The sequence below is a fragment of the Convolutriloba macropyga genome, chromosome 5 (assembly GCF_964194025.1).
Source record: "Convolutriloba macropyga chromosome 5, txConMacr16.3, whole genome shotgun sequence".
Classification (NCBI taxonomy): domain Eukaryota; kingdom Metazoa; phylum Xenacoelomorpha; order Acoela; family Convolutidae; genus Convolutriloba; species Convolutriloba macropyga.
The window spans coordinates 72,675,177-72,691,413 of NC_134472.1; the positions used below are offsets into that span (position 1 = coordinate 72,675,177).

Consider the following 16,237-nt stretch of genomic DNA (forward strand, 5'->3'; position numbering starts at 1 on the left):
CAAAATGCCGCATATGAACAAAAAACCACAAGCGAGAAAGAAAAAATTGGTTCAATAAAAAACTAGGCCTAGACTGAACTATGAATAGATTCGGAAAACCATTTAGAAACAAATCCGATCCCAAAAATTGAAAAAACAGTCAGTCAAAGCTCGAAGAGAGCTGTCCAGACACTTAATACTATCGGGCTTCACCAGTTTATACCGTTTTGAAGAATTTAAATACTTCGGGAGAGCGATAAATTTTCCGTAAAAAGACACCGACTACAACAACTTCTTAAAACTTCCCTTGCAAGGACATCCATCGTATCTCACAGCAGCCAATTGTTTGCTGGTACTAATCGCCAAACTCGTTTGTAGACTTGATATAGAATCATAACCGACTATCGGCCATTTCCAAAAAATCACATAAAAAAAAATTCAAACTGAAAATGAATGTCAAAATGCCGCATGTGAACAAAAAACCATTAGCGAGAAAGAGAAAATTGATTCACACAAAATATAGGCCTAGACTGAACTATGAAAGGATTAAGAAAACCATTTAGAAAAAAAAACCGATTAAAAAAACAGTAAAAATCAAAGTGAAATTGCCGCAAGCAAACAAAAACCACAAGCGAGAAAGCGAATTTTTGTTCAAACACCGTTTTCTCACTCTACTTTAAATTTAGTGCGAAAAATTTTACGCCGCAAAACCACTCGCTTTTTCGCTCCACTTCCTGTTTCGGCGTGACCAAAATCACTACTCCAATTTGACTTCAAAAATCATGCAAATATGTGAACAGATCTTAAAAGAACAGCGCCCAAATACCATTCAAATTTTTTGAATTGTAAAAAAAGGAGAGATCCTAAATAATAGCCGTTGAGAGGCTGACGGCGGCTACTAATAATCCCTTATAAAATTTGAAGTGAAATTTTGATCAGGCAAAACGAAAAAGTAAAGGGAAGGGCGCAAAAGTCACTCGAAAAGTTAAAACGGTCAAGCAAAAATTTTGCATAAAAACGGCCAACATGTTTACAATAATTGCTTCAAGTTTCGTTCGAGAGCAATTAAAAACGCCATTTCTACATCAGATTATATTCAGCACATAATACGTATATCACATTACTGTTACAAATGGACAAAGACAGCCAGCGAGGATCACTCATTTAAGTACATCATGAATTTAAATAAATTTACACGATTACAGGTTATACGTTCATACCCACAGTTGTCAAAAAATTATATATTGTCAAGCCATAATAAAAAATAAGCCGAGTCTCCTGACATACCAAAAAGGTTCAACTTCACAATGGCCTTTAGCGCATGATCAAGAACATACACAGAGAACATTTACATAGTTGAAAAATCGACACGTTAAAATATTCATCTTAAAGCGAAACTGATGTTGTAAAAGTAAAGAACAAGTGATCATCTCTTTCAACGTTACACTGAATTAGTAAAATGTATCAGTACTAGAGCAGATATTACACAATACATGAGCATTTCAATACAGAAGCAGTAATTGTACTTTTGTCAAAACATCATAGGTCTTCGTGGACGCGCCTCTCATGATCAAAGTCGTAGAACCTTGTGCATCGCGCAGGTGTTGAGAACTGCATGACATATTCACACATACTAGGCTCACTGGTACTCAGTACCTTATCTTCTTGACCACATTCGAAGTTGATAGTCAGCGACCTGTCAGGTCCGTTCCAGCACCTTTGACCTTTTGTTAACTTCATCTGACTGTACTTATTATCAGGCGGACCACTCCATTCTCCCCACCTTCCCAGGCTGATCTCACTTCCACTTTTGGGTTTTTGGGCTCCTTTATCAAATGGACAGAATGTGTATGTATATTCTTTCTGCTGAAAGTCAAAGCACTGTTTCAACAAATGTTGGAACTCTCGCTCCGGCCCAAAATCCAGATCAATATCCTGTTGCAGGTCCGATTTTTCCCGTTCCACATCCTTCGAAATTTTTTCCTGTTCTTTATGCTTCTCTCTAGCTTCCCTCGCAACCTCGATCAACTTCTTTGTTTCCTCGTCCATTTCTGGGAATTCGAGTTCTTTCGGGAAATCTTTGCGCTTGGCAACATTTTCTGCATGTTTGGGGTGTTCCTCAGGGAAATCGTAATCTGCATCATCGTCATCATCATCGTGATCAGAATCATCGTCAGTTGGTTCCTCATTTTCCTCATCGGCCTTTCCGTCGTCAAACTCATCTTTAGGACTGTCTTCTTCAATTTTCTGCGTAGCCAAGGTTTCCTCCTGCTTCTCGGCCTTCGTTTTGAAGTGCTTGTCCAATTTCTCCTTCCAGATGAACTCTCTGAACGAATCGATGGTGAGACTCTCCTGGTCAACTGGGATCCAAGCTTTGATCTCGTCCTCCGAAACTCCACATTGGTTTGGTCCTTCAGTTGAGGTACATGCGACTAGCTCCTCAAGAGTCAAAACCTGTGAAGTACAACAACCATTAGCAAAAAACCGGTACATAACAACTTTTGAACAACACACAATCTTCAAAAAGTTTGAACAAAAGAACATTTAGAGATTTTGAAATTGACTTTAATATGTCGACAAAAAGGATCGCTATCGATTTGGCAGAATAAAAGACAACACGTATTAACTCATATATTTATACTGTTAGAAGTTTGAGAGATAACATCCTGATGTAAATTGACATTAAATTGCGCGCCTGTTTAGACCCTCTAACATCCACCAAATCCAATACAAAGCCAACATATTGGCGAAAAATAGCCCCCATTGACCTTTACCCGACGTAAGGATTGCATCAGCAAGAAAAAAACATAGCCGGCAGATTGCCGGAATAGCTGCGAAAGAATAGACCTGCGTGCCGTATAATAGAGATAGAAACAGATTCAGATCTAAATTGAAAAATCGACGCCGCTCAAAAAACTAGGTAAAAAAACATTATTCAGCGATAAATTAATAAAGCTTGTTAAAATTCATTCCGCAGCAGCCTCTTATTAGGGACCTTTACTGCACAAATGAGTTCCTTTGATCTTAAACAAATTCAAATTAAACTTAAGTTTTAAAGTGCAAAAGTCATTTTATTGAGTGAGGTAAGTCACGTATGATCAAAATTTAATCACGCAAATAACCTAAAAACTTTTGCTAAAGCGAGTGAGAAATGACGTCACGCGCGCAAATGCCGTTAGTGAGAGGAAGAAGTCATTCAGAAAATTTGACTTTTTCAGCTCTGCTGTGTGAACAAATGTAAAACGAAAAAAAGGCGTCAGACGACGAAACAAAAAACATAGCCGGAAGAATTCCGGAAGCAACTCGAAGCGTCAGAACTTCACAAACCAAAACCGTAAATGCAACGGAAGCCATTACCATTTGTACTAAACCATTAACTCATTACCTCCCCAGGTCTGATCTACAATTTGGTGACTTAAACCACTGTCACCAAGAGAAACAAAACGCAGCAAATTTTTATATTATTGAAGACGTTTGGTAACGTTAAAAAAGTCCGAAATAATTAACATGGTCAAAATACTGATAGGATGAAAAGGCTGACAGGGCTATCAATTGCCCTCAAATAATTAATTAATGATTCTAATCTCAAAGATCGCGAAAGCAAACGGCAGATAATAATCTTAGAAACTAAGTTAAATCTTTTCAAAAAAAGAATGCTGATAGTTAAGAATCAGAAAACCACTACAATTACACTTCTATTCACTGCAATTAAGAAAAAAGAGCATATACTTCTTCCTTGCACATACGCTAGCCAACATGATTTCATACTAATACAAAAATTAAATTGATCATAGAAAAGACATAGGCAGCAGAGGAATATTCAAAGGCAAATAATCGATTAAATTGAAACCAAGGCCGGAAAAAAATGCAGCAAACATTAATAAGTGGATATTTTGGAAAAGTCTTGCCAGCAGACTCTCAGTACCGCCTGATGTTGAATGAAATCTATTGCAAACCAGAGAAATGACGAAAACCTAAGAAAAAGCTGAAATTCAATTTTTAAACAACTGACAAAATCAATATGCCGAAAATAAAAGTAGGTGACAGCCCGAAGCTAGAATGATACTAACTAGAATGTGAGAATATGGACACAATGTAAGGAACACCGTAACAAAATGACATTCTTGATGTTTGAAAGTTAAAAATCAAGTTTAAAAAAATCAAGAAAAACGAATACATTTCATTATTAAGGAATCGAGACATAGAAAAGAGAACGAGCCATCCGATACAAAGATCTATCCTCTTGAAGAGAACTCAAAAAATAGAAAATAGAGAAAATACGAGACATCGGAACATTTTGCAAAACAATGGTCAAAAAATTTGCATTTGTGAAAAAGTTTTAAATATTTTTCAAAAATTTAACGCTAAAAAATGATTGAATTTTTAATGAAACAAAATTAAAGTCCATCATGTTGCACAAAAAGACTATTTCTAGTAATTAAAACCAAAATACAAAAAAAACTGAAAAATCGGAAAAAATCTACCAAAATCGGATTCTCATATGTACAATTTTATAAAACAAAATTACATCGAGGTAGAAAGAGGCGTTGATTATATAAATTATCGAAAAGAAGTTGCCATATTAACGGATTGTGGACAAAAAGACGGTTAAAAGATCCAAAAATGAAGAAATTAATAGAAAAAAGCCAAAAAAAATAAAAAATCAAGAATTATGTGCCAATTTTGAACTTGAAAGGCACCTTCAGGCTCTGCAAAACACTGTGGTATCAATTTCCGAGATTGACATTTCAATATAGCATCGAATAAAAATTATTTCCACAAAAAACCCAATTACAAGCAAAAAAACTGGGCCACTTAGACGAAAAAACGGCTAAAAACGGTTATCTATATAAGCCATTCAGTCCAAAACCACTTTTCAAAGTCAAAAAGTCATTCACTAAACGCGGCGCATGATCAAAAAACTTCTCTCGTTCAGAAAAAATTAGTTCACACGGCAATTCTACTCACTTTCACTTTTAGGTCAAAACAGCGTCTGAACGAATAGTACTTCCGGTAAAAAAAAACCTTAAGAAAACCAATACTCCTCTTCGAGTCGTAAAAAAACCAAGAGCACCGCAATATAGCTTCGCTCAGCTTACAGCTTTGCAGCTATAATAAACAGATACTCAACTATACCACCTACGCGATCGAAGATTCAATTATAAAAAGGGTCTAGTTATAGTACCAGTATAATTATAGTACCTGATTGGAATCGGTGTCAATGTCTTGGAATGCTTCTGCAGATTTGGTCATCATCTTTTCATTCTCATGTTTGTCTTTCATCTCTTTCAGCATCTGGTCGTACTTGTCCTTGGCTTCCTTCTCTGGTGCCTCCGCAGCCTCTTTCACTTGCAATAGTTCCTCTAACTTTACGTTTTCTGATTCCAACTTCGTGTTCAGCTCTGCTAGTTGCTTCCTTCTATCTTCCAGCACCTAAAGAGCCAGAATTTAACCCCAAGCTATCAATTGACTCTCTAAACACTGATTGAAGAATAATTATTGGGAGGACCGTTATATTGAGCTATGAAAAGCCTTAATTCGAACTTTTGATGTGACTTTCACTAGTCAATTTAAGTAGGTCCAATGAATTGTATTGACATCAAAAATGCCAGCTGAGATGAAAGAGAAAAATATTCATTTCATGGGACTCAAATTTGTCAAAGGAAAAAAATATCAATGAGAAATGTCATTCAATTATAAACACAAACCCACTAATGTCATTACATATCATCGGCCCTTTCCCATTATAGAACCACCCGTTTTCTGGATAGAACAACTTGACCCCATGTTACTATAGTCATAACACAATGGGGCCATATTTTTGAGGTGGTGGTCTGTCGTGGGAAAGAGCAAAGGATTGGTGCACTTTCGTCGAGCAATCAATCATGGTTTAACTAAGTTCTACTGAACTTTAATAGCAAATTAGATATATAGATAGATTTATTTAGCTTTTTCGTACAAATACAATAAAGCAAGGATGATCAAGGGGGACATCAGGTACTCTTGTCAGATCACCCTCTCATAATGGTAGCGCACGACAATAATATACTTTGCAGAACACACGACAGTAAAAATACACATGGCAGAACAAAACACAATATTATGGAAGCTCGATTATTTGCAGCGGTTGCCATAAACATATTTAACAAGTTCAGAATTATTACAGAATTAGTACCTTTTTAGCCTCCTGGATGTGCTGCTGCCTCTTATTGTACCCCTCATTGTATACTTTGAACTGTTCCATCTGTTTCAGTCTCTCTTGAGTGCAAGTATTGGGACACTTGGTACCGCTGTTGTACTCGTCACTCCCATCACAACAGTCACACACGTGGTCATTCACTCTCGAGGACAGGATCGTCACTGGGATGTAGCCGTGGTTTGCACACACGAAGCGCCCTGTATAATAAAGAGTCAGCAATGATGAACGTTAATACAAACAGTCTGGTGAATGCTTCTTAAACATTATACATAACCGACTAAACGTCGGAAGAATTGCTCTCGAACGACTAGTGGGAGCTCTAATCAATTGCAGCCTGCTTCAGTCGGGGGAGGGGGAGCCTAAATGGGACTAAGAAGTTCAATAGTGGGCTTCAAATAACCACATTAAAGGTTAACATATACCACTATTAAGATTTAAAGTAAAAAATGGCACCAGTTTCGGCGCACTTTTTATTTGACTTTAAGTATTAAATTGCCGCCAATTGAATTCAGCTGCTTGAAATTGTGATTGAGAGAGAATTTTAGATCACGCGAAACGCAAAAAGTCAAGGGCGTAAAAAACACTCGAAAAGTCAAAATTGTCAGGTGAAAATTTTGCATAAAAATAAAAAAGACACAAACGTTTACAATAATTGCTATGAACTTCGTTCAAGAGCAATTTAAAAAATCAACAACCCACTAACGTTGGGGAATTGCTCTCGAATTACTGCTTTTGACCTGGCATCTGACTAGAATACCTTTAGCTAAGGAAGGGCGAGTCTAGAAAAGCCCTACTAGAGTTGCGCAGTGTCTCAATGCTCTCGGGTCGCATTACCAATTTATCGCATTTCTCAAGACAAAAGGGCAAATTGGTCAAATGAAAAAACGATCAGGCGAAAAGTCGAATCAGCCCACAAAAATGTACAAGATGGAGTACCATAAACTACTCGAAGACTGGTGCAAATAAAACTATAGAAGGATTAAACCCCAAAACAAAGATCAAAATAAAAAATCGGGAAACAAAAAATCGAACAGCCCAATATCACTCTGGGAAAAGTTTTCAAAAAGCAGACATAATTTTTCGCATTTTCAATATAAAACCGATGCAACATCGCAACTTTAACTAAAACTTCGAAACAACTATTACCAAAACAACTCACAATACAGATAATCTTCATTCAATAGTTGCATACCCATTGACAAAAAAACAGGAGAAACGCTACATAAAGAGAAAATAGTGGAGGTAAAATTGTTACAAAACGCCAAAAAACGTCAAAAGATGCCTATCGAATGTTATTCTGGGAAGTTTTTAATAAATTCTTCTGCTTGCTCAGTACAGTGTGTAGAGAAACACAGATTGCACCACGCAGAGCAACTCGTCCGAAAACGCTAAAAAATAAAAGCAAACAAAAATTGGAAAAAATTAAAACTTTATATAATTTCAGTAAAAATTGCTATGTCTAAAAACTTAAACTGTCAAGACTTAGTAGCAAAACCTATATAATAGGGCTAGGTTAAAGATTGAACAAGAAAAGCTATTGCTAAATGTTTAGTTCAGACGAAATTTTCAAAACACTTAAAAAAGAGTAAAATTGGCAAAAATTTGATTAAAATTACCGATTTTTATTAACAACCACAACTCAAATTCTATTAAATCAAAAGATCACCTAAACCACTAAAATAACAAAGTTCAACCAAAAAATTTCCCAGATTCGAAAAAAAAGGAATAAGATTACAAAAACTGCTAAAAAAAGCGTCCAACAGGGCAGAATAGCAAAAATAGCTCATCATTGCGCCTAAAAGTCTATCTTTTAAATCAAAAAGGCCCTTAAACGCACTAAAAATGTTAGTTAATTGAGACAAGCACCATTAACGATAAATTTAAGTTAAAACTAAAAAACTGCGTTGAAAAAAGCCGCAGGCGATGAACAAAATTCGCTCGATTAGCGAAAACTTCTCCACACCTACTATTCTCGCTCCCTCTCAAAATAATGAATGAAGAAAAACCACTCTAAATTATCTCGTTGCTTCTGACTTTTGTTCAGCAGATCGACCTCAACTTCTTTTCACTTGCGGCATTTCACTTCCTCTAAAACACATTCTCCAATATAGAAGTCACCGACTAAAAACAGATTGCTAATACTCCTCTTCGCGTCGCAAAAATTGTACATGAAAGCAAACTCGCTGACCAAGGGAACGCGTGAACAAAAATTACAACGACCACTTACATTTTGATTAATGTGTGAACCCCAAAGTAATTGTGCGCACCGCCTTGTGTACATTTTAGGCAAAGGAATTGAACACGTTAACACTGCCAGTGCTTGATGACACTTTAGTAGAAGGGAATGTGAAATTTCATTAGAACAAAAACAACGTACACCAAACATCTTCCCATTTAGTAAATATAAATTAGAGGAGACAAACTTACTGAAATGTCTTTTACGTAATCGTCTTCCCGTCTTACTTTCTAAAGCCAAAGAAACTAAAAAGTGTGGATAATGAGAATCAAATTTTCAGAAATTAAACACTATTTCATCACTTTTTTCTTAATTAGACATTGATAACTTTCACATGCATTAGATATAGTAGTCTGAGAATGTTACCGAGCCAAATACTTTTAAGCAATGCTCAAGTTCTTTGAAACTTAACAGAGCAAACAAAAAAAACTTCATGAGCTGACATGACATCACATAGGAATCTCGTACGGTTAATAAGAAGCTGTTCCATTGAGTACAATATTAACACTTTCCTCTTTTGAAAAATTTACAACTTTACATAATATTTTGCCAGCCCACTTTAGAAAAATAATTAATCTGCAAAATACGAATTACTTCGCCCCAAACAAACTAAAAACGTCGCATTTTAATTGTACGCAAATTTGAAAACTGCTGAAAAACGTTTTCATCAATTTTCAAACGGTTTTCCACTGTTACACTTTATAAATAGTTTGGAAATTTTCTCGTTAGCTTATTAATGGTATTTTATTCAGAGAGAACTGTGGAAAGAGTCCAACAAGGGGCTATTAATGAAAAAACTGACCATCAGAACAAGCTGAAGTTCCAGGCTCGTCACTCGAGTCCCCACAGTCACAATAGTCGTCATTAACCTGATCAAATGGGATTTTCTTTGACCCATCTATGCACGTGAACATACCATTGGCATCTGGTTTGTAGAAGGGGGCACTTTGGAGAGAAATACCGAGTGGTCTGTAGGGTACTTCTGCGTTCTTCTGGCCAGAACAGGCTGGACATGCTATGGCTACGAGAACTAAGCAGCTGAGAAGAGTGGCAGACATTACTATAAAGTTTCTGAAACAAATATTTAGATGATTGGCAGATGATTTATTGTTCCGACCCTCTTGAGGGGGGAGGAACTATATACTCAAATGCGTTTTTTTTGTTCCGTGAATTTTCGCCGCTCGATATATTCATCGTAGAGAGTTGAGACTGGTATCATTAGAAAGCTCGTCCAGCGTAGAATATGGAATTAAAAAGATTCTTTTAATTTTCGTTTTTTACAGGGAGTTATTGAGGTTTAAACTTCCGAAAAAAAGTAGAGTAAAAGTAGGTTTACACTTCTGAGAAAAGAAGAGTGAATTCACGTTGTTTTTATTCACATTTTCCGGAATCTTTGCCTAAATTTTCGTCAATTTTGCTAAAATTTGTTATAATTTTTAAGAATAGTGTCGTTGATTTTATTTTTGAAGACGAACAAGCATTGTTGATTGTTTTGATATAATTTATTTGGTCAAAAAATCTGGATAAACATTTCAAAATTTAGCCTTTTTCATCAAAAACAGCACGAAATAAGCTACTTTAGTCCACTTTGATTAAATTTGCCGACAGTACACCCCCAAACAACACTCAAACAATCTTTGTAGACTCAAAGGGGGGCTATTTCTACTTCAGAGACCGCTGAGAGTGCACTGTAATTGAAACTTTGCCGTTTTTTGCTAACTTTACTCGTTGATTATCAAAAATGCAGAATTTATTTTGAGTTTTCAACTAACAAATTATCTATATCTACAACATTCGAAAAATCAATTGTTCCTAACGGACAATAAGTATTAGCAGGGCTAGTTTTGGGCCATTCTTGGACTGTTAGAATCCAAAAAAGTCGGGTTGTAATCAGTCGGTCTTTTTTTTTTTTTTAAAAAAAAGACTTTTTTTAATAATAAAGAACAGATCATATCACATCAAAGCTAAGGGGTGATAGGTCCCATCAATTCGCTTGCTAAGCAACTCCAAGCTAATGCATTTAGTTTTTTAATTGAAAGTTTATGGTCGTTTCTTTTTTTAAAAATAATTGACTTTTCAATAAATAATGGCTTAATTAAATTTTCCTCTATTTTTTTCTTAATATGTTCAACTTCCAGCTTAGTGTCAGAAAAGAAAGACTGCTTCTTCTTTCCACTGATTAAAAATTTATTCTCGATTGCAGTTTTAAGCCTGAAGTTATTGTTTTCTGGCTTTGATACTACAAGATTTCAGATTTTTGTTTGTTTTGATATGTGCCAGTTTTTCACGTTTTCTAATTTTGTCACATTATCACATTATTGACAGTTCTCATGTCACCTTATTAGCATTCAGAATAAGGCACAATTGAACATATTGAAATCCTGAAAGAAATACATCATCGTTTTAACGGCCTCGACGCCTCTTTCTTGAAGAAATCAATTGAATTTTTTAATTTTTTAAACTGTCATTTATACTTTGTCGTTTCGGTCGTATGAAATTTCCTGTATAGTGACAGCTTTCATTGGCTTTTCATGGAAGAATAGAAGAACCAAAATTCTGATATTAGTAGATAGCTGATGGCTTTCATGACTTTGAAAACAACCGTTTTCCAAAATAAAAAAAACTTTTTAACTTCGCAATTTTGTTCTTTTTATGTTTGTTTTTGTTACCTAAGCTCGTTAGTTAATTACAGGTCAAATATGACATTATGCGTGTCAAGGGAATAAAAGGCATTGGTGTCCCAAAATCTTTTTTTAAAAGAATTTGTTATGACCTTACTGGCTTCGACACCGGTTTTTCACAAAAAAAGTAAATTAATTTGATTTTTGTCATATTTGACGTTCTTTTTGTAGATGCAAGAAAAATTCTGGATAATTACAGGTCTCGAGGGTTTCGTTTTCATGAATAAACGACCCTATTTAAATAGCTCTTTTTGTAATTAATGCCTTTCATGACATTGAATGTAATTTTGTTTCGAAAAAAAAGTTAAAAGTATTACATACTTTAGCACTTCGCTTTTTTGTCTACTTGTTACCTAGTCTTACTAATGAATGGCCACGTACTATATTATAGCTGTTTGAAGAAGGCGCAATCAAATATATTTTGAGTGCCAAAATTTGGCTTGACGGTTTTGACAGCGTTTTCTGGCAAGTTTCAATTGAAATTTTGTTTGTTCTTTGTTGTTCTTTTTAGCCGCTTTAAAAAATGAATAAGGACAGGTCCTAATGCCCTTCTATAGAAGCGGTGGTAATCGTAAATTTGTGGTAATATTAATTGATTCCTAATGGTATTTATTACTTTGAAGTTAACTGTTTCAAAAAAATAAGTTAATTTTTTTACTTTACTGTTTTTGTTCTTTTTTGTATAATTGTTACCAAACCTTTTCATGGACTGGTCGCATATGTTTTCTGGTGATTTATAAGTTATTTTTGTTTAGTTTTAGGTTTATCTGACGGTATGTTGACTTTGTTATTAAATTTAGTTTTTAAGAGGGACATAATTTTTTTGATGTAATTAATGTTTGTTGTTGTTGTTGTTTGATTTTGCTGTTCGTCTTGACTCGCTTTCTTAATATTGACATATTACAGCAATCTAATGCATCAATTTTTACTCCACTGAGTTATTTGCTTTGGAGGCTATCTTATCGTTCATACAGAATTTTTTGAAAAAGATTTGGGCTTTTTTGGATTCGCAAAAAAAAATTTTTGGGTTTTTCTATCTGTTCCTCATTTGGTAGACAATTATGCCAAAATTGTGGATGGGCGGGGTCGGAACCTTAAGTGCCATCGCACATTACCGAGCCGCCTTGTTGTTATTTATCGTTATCTGTATTTATTGATTTATCTCGATTTATTGTTATGTGTATATAAACAGATAGCTTACTGTTGTTGTTTCAATGCTATCACCAGTATGAACCATCTCCATTTCATCCACTTAAATTTGTTTAAGAATGGACCGTTGTGACATCTTAGTCTTAGATTTAAAATCTCATTTGAGCAAAAAAATTCATTTGGTTTTTAGTCTTTTCACTTTGAAAGATCGAACTTCTAATTTTCTGTCACCCGACGCCAACGAAATGAAAGACGAGCCCTGTTTCAAAACTAACACACAGAACCGGTTCAAAAGTTAACGATGCACAACTGACTTCAAATTTTCAAAATCTTCAGATGTTGTGCCTTGCTAAATCATGATTCTTTGTTATGCTATTTAGTTGTTCAAATAAGTCTGCTCGTCGATTATTTTTCAAATTCAACTCAACCGCTTTGTTGCTTTCGAAAAAACTCAGAAACTGAAATGGCAAAAATGCGAAAGCAAATAAAATTGTTGCAAACTTTATTTGCTTTTCACAAACCAAATATTTAGTCACTTTCAAGCCTTTCTGCTATACTTAATGGGTTTCCTAATTTCAATTCGTCTTTCGACATAATGCTCTCAGCATTGGTTCCGTAAAATTGCGTCGAGCAGACTAAAGACAGAATGGAAAATCTCAAAAATTCTTTATTAACTAAGTTTAAAAAAATAGAAGCGTAGAAAGCCGGCTGGAATAGCTGACTTGGCTATTAATAATATTCAAAGCGGATATTCTTGAATCGTTGCAGTAATATTGGAAAAAACTTACCGGGACTACTAAGAGCAATCTATTTTACAATACTATAAGCAAAGAGGCATTTCCAAACGAAACTGCTTTTCAATTTTCAACTAACAAGAAAAATTTACCAGATCAGGAAACTCTTTGAGAACAATTGACAAACGGGGAATCCAAGCGATGTAAGATTAAGGCAATTAAGAAGTAACTAAAGCCCATTTCCGCTTTAAATAAATTTAGTTTATTTCAAGATTCTATAAGAAAGACATTTGTGTTACTGTTTAAAGAGAATTCATGAAATCAAATAATGAAAGACTTATTTTGTTAAAGAAATCCAATCAAAATCAGGGGAACCAAACAAATTCTGAAAATTCCTTCGTTCGGATAAAAATTATAAATTAGCTTAGAACTTAAAAATTAGGACAAAAAGACTTTGAAAGCAATTTAAATACTCCTACAAAAAATCCACAGATAGGAACAAAATTTTATCCCAGGAAAGTGCAATTGATTGATATTAAGCAGAAAAAGATGTTTGAGCAGACTTCAGCGCCTGAAAATGAAACAAAGCTGGCTGATTGCCAGAAAATAGCCATAATAGCTTCGTAGATCTACAGTCTCAAAAAGATACGGACCAAAAAGAACTTCTATTTACTAAATGCTGAGAAGTTAAATTTTGATTAAAAATCTGTTTAATATATTGCTGCTTCTATTAGCCGCCCTCAAAACACCTTGAATAATTATGACACACACTCACTTGACCTTATCTCTTTGAATTAAAGTAAATAAAAGTCAATTTCAAAGTGAGGAAGTCCTTTTTGAGAGTGAGGTAAGTCAGGCATAAACAAAAAACTTAATCACGCGAACAAACAAAAAAACTTGCTAAACTAAGAGTGAAAAATGACGTAACGCACACAATTCAGTTGATATTGTAAGAACGAATGAACAAAAGTTGATTTGAAGTGATTGTTACGTCATATGTCATACCGAACCCTTGACGACGAAATAAAAAACATAGGACAAGTCCTGACCTACAATTCAAAGACTTTTTTATCGACTTAACAAAAACGAAGACCTAGAATGAAAAATGATTTGATTGGAAAAACCAATTAGAAAGGCAATGAAAAAATTTTGGAAAAAAGTAAAAATCAGAGTCAAATAGCCACATGTGAACAAAAAATCACCATCTTGAAAGCAAATTTTTGTTAAAACACCATTTTCTCACTCTACTTTCAAGTGAAAAAAATTCAAGTGAAAAAAATCACTCTAAATTCAAGTGGAAAAAAATCACTTCCCAAAACCACGCGTCTTTTGGCTCCATTTCCTGTTTCGGCGTGACCAAAATCATTATTCCAATTTAACTTCAAAAATCATGAAACTATTTGACCAGATCTTAGAAAAAAAGACAGCGCCCCAATACAACTCAAATTCTTTGAATTGTAAAAAAAACAAGAGAAGGCCAATAATAGCTCCAGCTATCACTTTGCGGCTATTAAAAAAAGGCCGATATTAATGAACCTGAAAGGCTGAAAGTACTCGAATATGTAACTTTTAATAAAATCTCTGATTGAGAATATTTACGTTCAATACAACAATCAGCTGCAATTTACTGATTAAAAAACATAAACCAACGTCAGATGAATTGCTCTCAAACGACATGCGGGCTATTTAATTTATAGGGGGCTTGGCTTAGAACTGTTGGGCGCAAGGAACTCCGACCCACACATAGGTTTAAGGATTCCAGTCTAACATCTTAACGACTAACCACCACGTTGATTCTAACCACTAACTACCATAACTATGGTTATTTTTTTAGCTCACAATTGCTTTTACATCAGCGACAAACTTTATTTCAGAACGAGAGGAACTTCGATCACTCAAAAATGAAGAACTCAAGCCTGAAAAGGTCAATCAAGAAGTCAAAGAATATTCTAGAACAAAAGCTCAAAAACGGCCCAGCATTAAAGAGGACGCGTTTCCAATAATGCTTCAAACTTCGTTCGAGAGCAATTAATAACGCTTGAGTACATCAACCGCTATATAGATTTTCACAAAATAAATACGCTATACGACAATAAACTGAGAAGTACTCCAGCTTCAAGTTGAAACTTCGAAGTAACACTGCAGCAGCATACCAAATATTAACCTCAGGTTCAATTGATAGATTGGCAATTGGAAAATTTAGTTCATAGATTATACATACAACATTGTTGGGTCGCTATTCCGGCTCTGATAAAGCCTGTCCACGCGGTCGAGGATCTAAAGATAGTCAAAGATTAAAAAAAAAACAAGACTGTGGAAACTCATACAGTTCGCTTCATTGTGGATAGTTAGCGCAGCTCAATTCGGGTTAATCATTTGATCAAGATTTTGGTGTCTGCTGCTAATTTTTGGTGTTTGTGAGCGTTAGAGTAACGATCTATTGTGTTATTACAAAACGGCTTAAAAACAATTTTCAGCAGAGCAACAATAATTCATTAAGTACCCCCCAATTTTTTTAAGACGAAGAAAAGCTAACGGAAGCATTTTAAATTGTAACAGCAAATTGCAATATAAGAGCAGAGTACAAACAAACTCTCCATACAACCAAAGTAAACAAGATCGATAATGGAAGAAGAGGAAAATTGATGAAAATGCAATGCGCTTTTTACAAAACATAGAATTTAACAAGCACCAAATTATGTAGTGAAAATTACACAATTGAAAAAATATATATATTGACAAATGCATTATTAAGATTGACAACTAACCCGTAAATGATTTAGATTTGAAGAAACGGCAAGTAGTTTTTTTTTCAGGATAAATTATTCGCTCTAAAATTCAATTCGCTGCAATTGTTTTTAGCCACTGCTTGCTTGAGAAACTTGTGCATAAATATAAAACAGTATATGGTTTGTCGTTTCAACAACGCTTTATATTTTTAAAACTAATTTTTAGCCGTTTGAGCAGTTTTGATATGATAAACGCGAAAATGAAAATGCAAGTACAACAACGACATGATCTGTTTTCCTGAATAGTCAGTGAGAAAATCATGTTCAAAGAGCGAAAACATATTCCTACGTATCAAGATTAATCAAGATTAAAGTTTTGGATTTCAAATATTACAAAAGTTATTAATTTAAAGGCCATAGATTAAATTTACCCGTTCAAAAATAATAAATTGGTTAATCGCTTAAATAATAGGCTACTGGAATAATGCCATATTATTACATTTTTAAGTAAAAAAAACTCAAGCTGATGA

At 34.6% G+C, this 16,237-nt stretch overlaps 1 protein-coding gene across 1 annotated transcript; it reads right to left on the reverse strand.

Annotated features, from left to right (window-relative positions):
- Positions 1–1,056: 1,056 nt before the first annotated feature.
- On the reverse strand, positions 1,057–15,849 carry LOC142339622 (glucosidase 2 subunit beta-like). The gene is made up of 6 exons (XM_075389795.1): positions 15,747–15,849; positions 15,200–15,255; positions 9,217–9,485; positions 6,155–6,375; positions 5,182–5,412; positions 1,057–2,433 (listed from the first exon to the last, which is right to left on the reverse strand). Exons 2-6 carry the CDS (start codon positions 15,202–15,204, stop codon positions 1,519–1,521), a joined length of 1,641 nt encoding a protein of 546 aa, XP_075245910.1. The 5' UTR covers positions 15,205–15,255; positions 15,747–15,849; the 3' UTR covers positions 1,057–1,518.
- Between the last annotated feature and the right edge of the window lie 388 nt (positions 15,850–16,237).